Consider the following 10,923-nt stretch of genomic DNA (forward strand, 5'->3'; position numbering starts at 1 on the left):
TGAGGCCTCACCAGGGCAGAGCAGAGGGGGAGGATGACCTCCCTAGACCTGCTTGGCCACACTCTTCTTGATGCACCCCAGGATGCCATTGGCCTTCTTGGCCACAAGGGCACATTGCTGGCTCATGGTCATCCTGTTGTCCACCAGGACTCCCAGGTCTCTTTCCACAGAGCTGCTCTCCAGCAGGTCAGTCCCCAGCCTGTACTGGTGCATGGGGTTATTCCTCCATGGGGTTATTCCTCCCCAGGTGCAGCGCCCTACACTTGCCCTTGTTGAACTTGATTAGGTTCCTCTTTGCCCAACTCTCCAGCGTGTCCAGGTCTCTCTGTATGGCGGCACAACCTTACGGTGTGTCAGCCACCCCTCACAGTTTTGTGTCATCAGCAAACTTGCTGAGGGTGCACTCTATCCCTTCATCCACGTCATTGATTAACATATTGAACAGGACTGGACCCAGTACTGACCCCTGGGGAACACCACTCGTCGCTGACCTCCAATTAGCCTCTGTGCCCCTAATCACAACCCTCTGAGCTCTGTCTTTCAACCGGTTATCTATCCACCTTACTGTCCATTCATCAAGCCCACTCTTCCTAAGCTTCCCTATGAGGATGCTGTGGGAGACCGTGTTGAACGCCCTGCTTAAGTCAAGGTAGACAACATCTACCGCCCTCCCCTTATCTATCCATCCAGTCACGCCATCATAGAAGGCTATCAGATTAGTCAGACATGATATCCCCTTGGTGAATCCATGTTGACTACTTCTGACAGCTTTCTTTTCCTCCACATGCCTTGAGATGATGCCCAGAACGAGCTGTTCCATCATCTTTCCAGGGATGGAGGTGAGGCTGACTGGCCTGTAGTTCCCCGGCTCCTCCTTCTTGCCCTTTTTGAAGACTGGAGTTACATTGGCTTTCCTCCAGTCCTCAGGCACCTCGCCTGTTCTCCAGGACCTTTCAAAGATGGAGAGCGGCCCAGCAATGACTTCCGCCAGCTCCCTCAGCACTCTTGGGTGCATCCCATCGGGGCCCATGGACTTGTGAATATCTAATTGATCTAATTGATTCCTCACTCGATCCTCCTCAACCCAAGGGAAGTCTTCTTCTTTCCCCGTTACTTCCCGCAATGACTGGGACTCCTGAGGGCTAGGCCGAGCAGTAAAGACCAAAGCAAAGAAGGCATTCAGTAACTCCGCCTTCTCCACATCCTCCGTCACCATGGCTCCTGTTTCATTCAACAGTGGGCCCACAACTTCTCTCGTCTTCCTTTTGCTTCCAGTATACTTGTAGAAGCCTTTCCTGTTGAGCTTGACATACATGGCCAGGTTTAATTCCAGGGTGGCCTTGGCTTTCCTTGTTTCATCCCTGCACGCTCTGGCAGCATTCTTGTAATCCTCCCAAGGGGTCAGTCCCTTCTTCCACTTATTGTAGACTTCCTTCTTCCACTTGAGCTTTTTCAGAAGCTCCTTGCTCAACCATGCATGTCTCCTGCTTCCCTTGGCCGATTTCTTTCTCTTAGCAATGCACCGATCCTGAGCTTGGAGGAAGTGGTCTTTGAATATCAACCAGCTTTCTTGAGCGCCTTTGCCTTCCAGAGCCCTAGCCCATGGGATCTCTCCAAGCAGTCTCTTGAAGAGGTCGAAGTTAGCCCTCCTGAAATCCAACGTTGTAATTTTACTCCTTGTTGTTTTGTGCGTGGTACCCATGATCCTGAACTCTATCATTTCATGATCACTACAACCTAGGGTGCCCCCAACCTTAATGTCCTCCACCACTCCCTCTGTGTTTGTCAGTACCAGGTCCAGGAGTGCTCCTCTCCTTGTTGTCTCCTGCACCACCTATGTCAAGAAGTTATCATCAATGCACTGGAGGAGCCTCCTGGACTGTGCATGCCTGGCTGTGTGGTCTTCCCAGCAGGTATCGGGGTGATTGAAGTCCCCCATGAGAACCAAGGCCTGCGATTGCGAGGCTACCTTCAGCTGTCTGTAGAAAGCCTCATCAGTTTCCCCATCCTGATCAGGTGGCCTGTAATAAACACCCACAACAGTGTCCCTCATATTTGCCTGCCCCTTAATCCTTACCCATAAGCTCTTGACCCTCTCGTCATCTGCCCCTAGTGAGAGTTCGATGCATTTCAAATGCTCTCTCACATAGAGTGCAATTCCACCACCACGCCTTGCTGGTCTGTCTTTCCTGAAAAGGACATAGCCATCCACGACAGTATTCCAGTCATGTGAGCTGTCCCACCACGTCTCAGTAGTTGCAATGAGATCGTGGCCCTGCAAAAGCACACAGACCTCCAGCTCTTCCTGCTTATTCCCCATGCTGCGTGCATTGGTGTATAAGCATTTCAGAGAGGGAGTCGTGTGTGTAGTTTTGACCCTAGAGATGTGGTGTGCCTTCTGGCTCTCAGAAATACTGGCACACTGGCCCACGAGCGCTGAGCAGCTACTCCCTGGCACCTCACCAGCAAGCCCAGTACCATCCCCACCCCCCTTCAAATCTAGTTTAAAGCCCTCTCAATGAACCCTGATAAGTCTTGTCCTAGAACCCTTTTTCCCCTGGAAGTCAAGGTATTCCTGCCTGTTACCAGCAGGCCAGGTGTTTTGTGGATCAGGCCATGATCAAACTACCCAAAGTCCTGCTGGTAGCACCAGGCTTGAAGACAGGCATTGATCTGCTGGCTCCTCCTATTTACCCCCTCGTCATTCCCCGCAACTGAGGGGACAGATGAGAACACAACTTGTGCTCCCGATCCCTTGACCAGGCGTCCCAGGGTCTTGAAATCTTTCTTCATTGCCCTTGGACTTCTTCTTGTTACCTCATCGCTGCCTACCTGAAAGAGCAAAAGTGGGTAGTAGTCTGAGGGCTGTACCAGGGAAGGAAGCATCCTTTTCACATCCTTGACCTGGGCCCCAGGGAGGCAGCAGAAGCTAATTTATTTTTTACCCGTAAATTCATCTGCTAGTTTGCCAGTCAAATGCAGGGTAAGTTAGGCTATGCTGAGGTCTGGCGTCTGTTGTTGTCAGTACACACCTCTGGCAGGTGTTTGGAAGCTAGCTCAGAAATCTATGCACTGTTTCAGTCGGGGTAACTGCATTTTTTGTTTATTTAAAACCTACCTATCTCCTGCATTGATTTTACTATTTATTTTGTAGTAATAGGTAAAAGTGGCACTATATGGCAAATCTAAGTGACTCTAAAACAACATGTGTCCAGAGAGGTGGTAGACTTTTCACCCTAGACTTTCAAAGGTCGGCTTGGTATGACCCTAACCGACCTGATTCTCATTTCAAAGTTGGACGAGGAGACCTGCAGATGTCTTTTTAAATAAAGGGAATCCTAAAATGCAATAAATCTGTTTCTGAGATATTCTGATCATCATGAGCTGCTTTTCTGGCTCAGTGACTGTGACTTGTTGGGTTCAAATTACTCATCTTCTGCCATGTCATACAATAAGTACCATACAGTGTTCTGAGTAATAGTGGCTAGTTTTGTCAGAGCTTTTTACCGTTGTTCTAATTAGGTGACTTGGGTGTTGAAAATTAACTGTTTTAAGGGATTATGTAAAGAAATGGTAAACATCTGTGGGTTGTTTTTTTTCCCTCCCTCTAAAGATAAAGAAGATGTTATTTTCATTGCTCTACCCGTTGGATTAAGCATGTTGTTTCTGTTAGGCCTTTGGATAACATGCATTTTGAAAAAACATGCGTGAGTACATTTTCTACCTTCTAAAACTGAATGCAATTCATTAATTTTGACTTGTAAAAGGCAAACTTTTTTATATATTATAGATGCTTTTGCTGCATTCCAAACCAATGTAAAATTAAGAAAATAAGCAACTGGAGAAACAAATAACTAAACATACACCTTTTAACTGCTGTTAATGTGCTATAGTCCAAAAAAAAAAGTGAATTTTAGAAAATGCAGTAAATCAGAGCAAAATAAATAGGAGAAACAGTTTTACTTATCACCTGTATCAATTTATCAAAACCGCTACGTGCCATTTGCAATTCCATGGTCAATGAAGTGAGGGGAGCATACTTTAAGTCAGTTACTGAAAAGTTAATAACGCCAAAAAAAAGTTTCCCAGGCACTCTTATCTGCTAGTAAACCACTAGAACACATTTCACAGAACCCCTATTGCTTACCTTAGCTACATTAATATTACTTTCATTAGTTTGTGACACTCCCTTGAACTGTAAAGAAGTCATGAAGAAACTAGAAATTACATCATGTGGAAGCATTTGTATGCTTGATCCATGAGTATGGATCCATATGGATCCATGATTCATAATCCTTTTATCTGCTGTTACAGATGTCCCCTGCCAGGGGACAATTGCTTTCTCAGAGCATTGGGGATGCTATAACATCCAAAAGGTGACTGTGAGGATTTTTTAAGGTTATAAAATGTGCTTTTCTTTAGGATGAAAAGTGAGTGGGTTGTTTGACTGAAGCTTAATAAGGAAGTTAAAAATCTTCACTATTTTGGAGTGTTCTAAGCTATTAGTACCCAGATTGTAGTCACGTGAAGCATCAGGTAGTAAGTATAGCTGAAGTAGTAAATATAATTTCCAGCTCTTTTACATCTTCATCTGTATTGTGTATTCTGAATTTTCACAATAGTAAGAAACTATGTTTTGATTCTGGAGAATAGTTTGAGATGTAGTTGAGTGTTTATATTCTTGTGTAGCTCAAATTGCAATGTGAAAAGACAAGCTATGGCCTGGTTTTTGTTCACTTATATATATACCCAGTATCAATTACTGATTAATTTTGTTTCCTTTTTACTTCTATATTGGACAGGTATAAGCTACAGTGCCAATTAGCACCATTTATCTGCTGTTAACACATGAACTCAGAGTAGCTCTAGTGTGGTGTAGTGCTAGGGACATTTACCTAGAGCAAAGTTTACCTGAGGTGGCTTTTCACTGAAGAGCCACCCTGAAACATGATCTCAACAGGTTTTGTATACAGTCTTATTTTGCTGTGCTATTATTTGATCTACTATATAATAATAGTTTTAAAAACCCACATTTGTGCATTAGTAATTTTTCTGCAATGTTGCTGTAACCCAAGATTTTTACTTGTTGAGATTTTTTGTAATAAAAATTAACGTGAGGGAAATGAGTTTTGGTGAAAAAGATTGTGTTAATGTAGGAAAGAGTTCCTTTGTGAAAGTTTGGTATTTTAGCAGTATTGGGGCTTTCTAGGGGTTTGTTAATTTTATTTTTAATAATCCCTTTCTTTCACCATGTGACTAGAATTCTGTTCTCAATCATAGGTTTAAAAAAGTTTGCTGGCCTGATATACCCAATCCTGCGGAAAGCATGGCAGTGGAATGGCCTCTTGATGCATCTATGGTAATAATTTGCAACTTTATGTATTAAAAAAGAGATGAAATGGAGAGAAGTCCTTCTTTGACAGCCATTTAAGTCTAAATAAAAAAAAAGTTGGGTTTCATTCTTCTGTTTAAGTGCTATAAAATGCTTTTAATTGGATTTCAAACTAATAGAAAAGATGAATCTTTATAAAGTATATTAATTTAATTCTTACATGATAACGAGAAACAATATTTTGAAGTTATAAAGTGACTGTGGACATGCCTTATTAAATAAAGTCAATTAAATTTGCTTAGGTTATTGAGCCTTATAGGTCGGATTCCCACATCTGGGTATCTCTTCCCTTCTCCACAAATATGTAGTGCAGCATACAATAAGATTTGGTATATTATTTCCGTCTTTTTTTATTGTTGGATATTTATTCCTTATTAAAGTTTTGATGTTTATTTTAGTGAAGTGGAGTTGATCAGGTTTACTTTGAAAGTGTAATCTGCAGAGAATGGCATTTAGACTTTAGTCTGAAAAATGGCTGGTTAGAGTGGAAAGGGTGGAAACAGTCCAAGCCTGATTCCGCGCCTTATTCTATTAAGCACAGAAAACCCAGTATGAGAGTGTTTAACAAGTGAACAGAATAACATTGTAATTTTTAGTACTCATTCACGTATAATTGCATCCCAGATGAAATGCACATGGACTCTTTATTAATGCACTTTTAAAATTGAGTCAAACCTATCTCAAATGCCAATATTTTATCTGTTAAAAAAATAAATGAATACATAAACCTGTATAACTTTCCAATGTATCTCTTTGTACTGACAGAATAATTCATTTATGAAGGGGGCAACATCTGAGGCTAAAACCATAGACTTTGAAGACCTAAGTGTTTTGGAACATTGTTTTCCCGAAGAAAGTCAGGAAGGATCATTACTAATGCATTGTGAAAACCATGTTTCTGAATGTACGGATGTTAATACAAAAGGCATGATTAATGGAGATAAAAAGATACGGTATAATGAAGAAAATGAAGTTGCTAAATGTTTTTCACCACCCATGTCTTATATAATTACTGATCAAGGTATCGGAAGTCAAACGCATTCAGCTTTGACACCAGTGAAGGAAATCCAACCCATAGAAATGCTGGAAGAAGATTTACGTGAATTCCAAAAGACTTCAATTAAAAATGAAGAAAATGATAATGAAGAAGTTCTAAAGCTGGAAAATTTCAGTGAAAAAGCACTGTTCAATCCGTACCTTAAAAATTCTGTTAAAACAAGGGAATTTCTTATTTCTGAGAACTTGCCAGAGTGCAATAAGAATGAATCCAAAAGCCAGTCAACTGTTCTACCTCCTTTTCAACAAAATGCCACGGGACAATCCTACATAACGCTGGACATGTTCGGGCTATCCACGGCTCCTTAGCGGGAGGAAACGTTCCCTTGTAAAGTCCCCTTGTGAGATGTATCTTGACACTGCTGCCCATTTGTGTTCCTATGTTCTAGACTGGCTGATCTCAGTTAATTTGGATGAAAACACCCCCTTCCTCTGAACAACTGTGAAGTACATTTTTGCACTGTGTTTATACCTGTAGGGTTCACTTTCAGTGTGGGGTGGGTTGGGGGGTTTTTGGTTTTTTTTCAGTTGTTTTTTTCTAACCAGATAGATGTGCCAGTAGTGAGGCAAAGGAAGTGGCTTTTCTTATTTCTTCTGAGTTCTCCCAGATCAGTCTGCTAAAGCAAACTCATCTTTACTGATGAAGCATCCCGCAGTGGAAGCAGCTCACTGGTTTCTGCCCAGGCTACCAGTTCCCATGACTGAGTGCTGCTGGGCAAACGTGGACTGACGTGGACGCAGCCAGCATCTGATGAATCCTTCGTTACGTGACATGGAGAGGAACAGCTTTCCTGTTCTTATTTCCCTCGATTGTTTTGTATCTGGTTTTATGCATAGTGTTCCTCCAGTTTTACAAATACTTGGTAGATTTCAGTAATTGTCTTTTTGCATCCTGACTCTTGAATCTCTGGTTTGGCTCATAGTTTCCCTGTCTTTAATGAGAGGATGTTTGTTATGTGTATGCTATTGACTTATCTGAATTTTGGAAAAGGGAGTGTTATTCTGGCTTTGTTGCTTCCTTCCCTTTCTCTTGCGTTTTTGTGCTGCTTTTGTGTCTCCTGTTTGTTTGCTGTTTTTCAAAACTCTTCTTATATAAAGGAAGATATCCTTTATCTGCAGGATATCTTCTTGTTCCTTTGCCTCTAATTTCTCCCAGGTTAAAACTGTGTTTCCCAGTTGAGGCTTTGATATTTTGAACTGAAAAAAAATATTCAACTAAATACAGCATCTTATGTTGGAATAAGCCCTGAGTTTATATTTAGGAAATATTTTTCTGGGAGGTATTGAAAAAACACTAAGTCTACAAAACATCCCCAGATATCCCCTGGTAACTGATTTAGGATTAAAGATTTCTACATGAAGGCTATAACTTTTGTAATTTGTTTTATGATTTTGATAAGTCATAAAGCTACTTGTAGTTTCCATTTTATATAGCAGCAATTAAGCAGGAAACTCGCCATCACGCTAATTTTTTTTTCAGCAGGAACGAGGCTATTACTGTAAAATTCTTACTGAAATATTTACTATGTTAAATGCCAAGTTAAAAAAAAGAGATGGAGAGTCAACTCTAAGTAAAATGTGTTAAAAGGCGGTGTTGAGTATGACATACATATGGCATATAGTTGTTTTAAGACTTAAAACTATTTTCCCAGTATTTAAAGGCTTGACAGCATCAGCCTTGTCTGTGTATATCTACAGAGTCCTTTAGGGGTGAGAAAGATACAGGAGTCATGGGGATAGAAAAGTGAGAGACAAATGTGACTAGGCATAGAAAGCCTTTCATTTCTGCGCAGGAAGAGGAGTGGGAGAATGGAAAATATATTGTCCAGCATGAATGAAGAGGCTGAGCCTTACCCTGGCTTATGTGGGGGAAGACAGGGTAAAGTTTGCATTAAGTTTTTCACCTATAGTTTGGAAGCTGCTCTTACTTATAGCAATGTTTGTTTAGTTTCCAAGAAAGGATAAAAAATTTTCTGCAAATGTTCCTTCTACAGCAACACTGATTTCCACTTTCCCAACCACAGTCCTATAAGCCAAAATGTATATATGTCTGTTCTTAAAAGCCCTTGCTTACTTAGGTAAGTCATGCTCTGAAATGAGCATGGGACACAGCTTTGGTTGAGTCAATGCTCCTGCTGCTTCACTCCCTTCTGGTCTTACTGCTCACAGCCACCTTGCCCTTTCCTAGCGTGCAGAAGTCACTGAATCATTCACAGCAGGTTTTTTTTCCCCCTTAAATCTCAGTATTTGTTTTAATATCACAAGATTTAAGAATAATACAGAGCTATTTTGGGGCCTGTCTAGGAATTGTTTAGCAGCATTATGGAAGCTTCATACTCTGAGTTGCATGATCGAGTCGGGTAAAAAATAAAAATAATGCCACCTTTAAGGGATCATTAGAAAGGGGAGCTTCTTGATGGGTGGTTTGGGTAGAGTCTCCCTGTAACATCTCTTAGCTTCTGGAGGGTAAGTAATAACCTGCTTTTCCATCCCATTTTATTTCCTTCTCTGTTGCTATTATGCTCTTTTCTTCTGTTTTCTGATTTTCGTGACCATTGTTTTATCTGAAAAAGAGTAATGCAATAAGTGGGCTCAGTACATCTCAGAAATTAGGGCTGCCTTTTGCCCATGCTTTGGAACACCAGCTTCTTGGACTTGGTTTGTTTTGCATTCAGAGTTGTACTTTTTCTGACCTTTCACAATTTGTCTTTCAAACTAATGCTGTGAACATGAAAAAAATAAAACTGAGAGCACATGGAAAAGTTTTTTATCAATTTATACTAAATACACCATTTAGGCATTTTAGATTTCCTTATTCATTTAGAAATATCACAGAATCACAAAATGATAGGGGTTGGAAGGGACCTCTGGAGATCACGTAGTCCAACCCCCCTGCCAGAGCAGGGTCACCTAGAGCAGGTTGCACAGGAATGCGTCCAGGTGGGTTTGGAATGTCTCCAGAGATGGAGACTCCACCACCTCTCTGGGCAGCCTGTTCCAGTGCTCTGCCACCCTCAAAGTAAAGAGGTTCCTCCTCATGATGAGATGGAACTTCTTATGCTCAAGTTTGTGCCCATTACCTCTTGTCCTGTCACTGGGCACCACTGAGAAGAGCCTGGCCCCATCCTCCTGACACCCGTCCTTTAGGTATTTATAAGCATTGATAAGATCCCCCCTCAGTCTTCTTTTTTCCAGACTGAAGAGACCCAAATCCCTCAGCCTTTCTTCATAAGAGAGGTGTTCCAGTCCCCTCATCATCTTGGTAGCCCTTTGCTGCACCCTCTCCAGCAGTTCCCTGTCGTGCTTGAACCGGGGAGCCCAGACCTGGACACAGTACTCAAGGTGAGGCCTCACCAGGGCAGAGCAGAGGGGGAGGATGACCTCCCTAGACCTGCTTGGCCACACTCTTCTTGATGCACCCCAGGATGCCATTGGCCTTCTTGGCCACAAGGGCACATTGCTGGCTCATGGTCATCCTGTTGTCGACCAGGACTCCCAGGTCTCTTTCCACAGAGCTGCTCTCCAGCAGGTCAGCCCCCAGCCTGTACTGGTGCATGGGGTTATTCCTCCATGGGGTTATTCCTCCCCAGGTGCAGCACCCTACACTTGCCCTTGTTGAACTTGATTAGGTTCCTCTTTGCCCAACTCTCCAGCGTGTCCAGGTCTCTCTGTATGGCGGCACAACCTTACGGTATGTCAGCCACCCCTCACAGTTTTGTGTCATCAGCAAACTTGCTGAGGGTGCACTCTATCCCTTCATCCACGTCATTGATTAATATATTGAACAGATCTTATTATATAGGATCCAATGTATTGAATATAATCCTATTTGAAGGGATCCACAAATAAATTGAGTATTTGGGCAGTTATTTCACTTTTATAATGTCAACTGGAAATGGCAGGTTGAACATTACAATACTTTAATTTTTTTGGTACATTTTTTTTATAGAACACCTGGAGTCATCATTCCTAGAGAGAAGCTTTTCTAGATTTCTGAAAAATGCCCATTTCTAACTCTCCTTAAAATGAAGAAAATTAATCTCTCAGTTTTATGGGTCTTTGCAAGGTTAATAGAGATCAGCTTGTGGCATAATTTCAAGAAGATAATCATGCGTCTTCACAGTTGTCATTCTTCTGTATATCATACAATAATTCCTTTCTGACCATAAGGCTGATCCCTTGCAGATTATTAATAGGTCATGTTTTTCACTTACCAGATTTTTAGCTAAATGAAACGTTCAGTCTTTTGTTACATAAGTTTACCTTTAACTCACCAGAATTTTGAATTCTTTGAACAGGAATCCCACAAACTCTTTGATGTAACCTGTTACAGGCAAATTTTCCATGCTATATGACCTATGGTATTTCTGTGTTCTTCATGCCCTTTACAATTGCCCAAAGAGGGGGTAAAAGTATGTTAGTGGTTAATGCAATGAAGAGAAGGAAGCTTCCTTCCTTCAATTAGCACTTACTTG

The 10,923-nt window shown here is 41.7% G+C and overlaps 1 protein-coding gene across 1 annotated transcript in view; it reads left to right on the top strand.

The window, feature by feature from the left end:
• The window catches only part of IL31RA (interleukin 31 receptor A), a 40,709-nt gene extending 31,503 nt beyond the window's left edge, over positions 1-9,206 (top strand). The window contains exons 14-16 of the mRNA XM_074570676.1: positions 3,614-3,707; positions 5,281-5,359; positions 6,158-9,206. Coding sequence (XP_074426777.1) covers positions 3,614-3,707; positions 5,281-5,359; positions 6,158-6,757 — 773 coding nt within the window. The 3' untranslated portion in view covers positions 6,758-9,206. The remainder of the gene's footprint in view (positions 1-3,613; positions 3,708-5,280; positions 5,360-6,157) is intronic.
• Positions 9,207-10,923: the final 1,717 nt, after the last annotated feature.

The sequence above is a fragment of the Larus michahellis genome, chromosome Z (genome assembly GCF_964199755.1).
Source record: "Larus michahellis chromosome Z, bLarMic1.1, whole genome shotgun sequence".
NCBI classification, from domain to species: Eukaryota; Metazoa; Chordata; class Aves; order Charadriiformes; family Laridae; genus Larus; species Larus michahellis.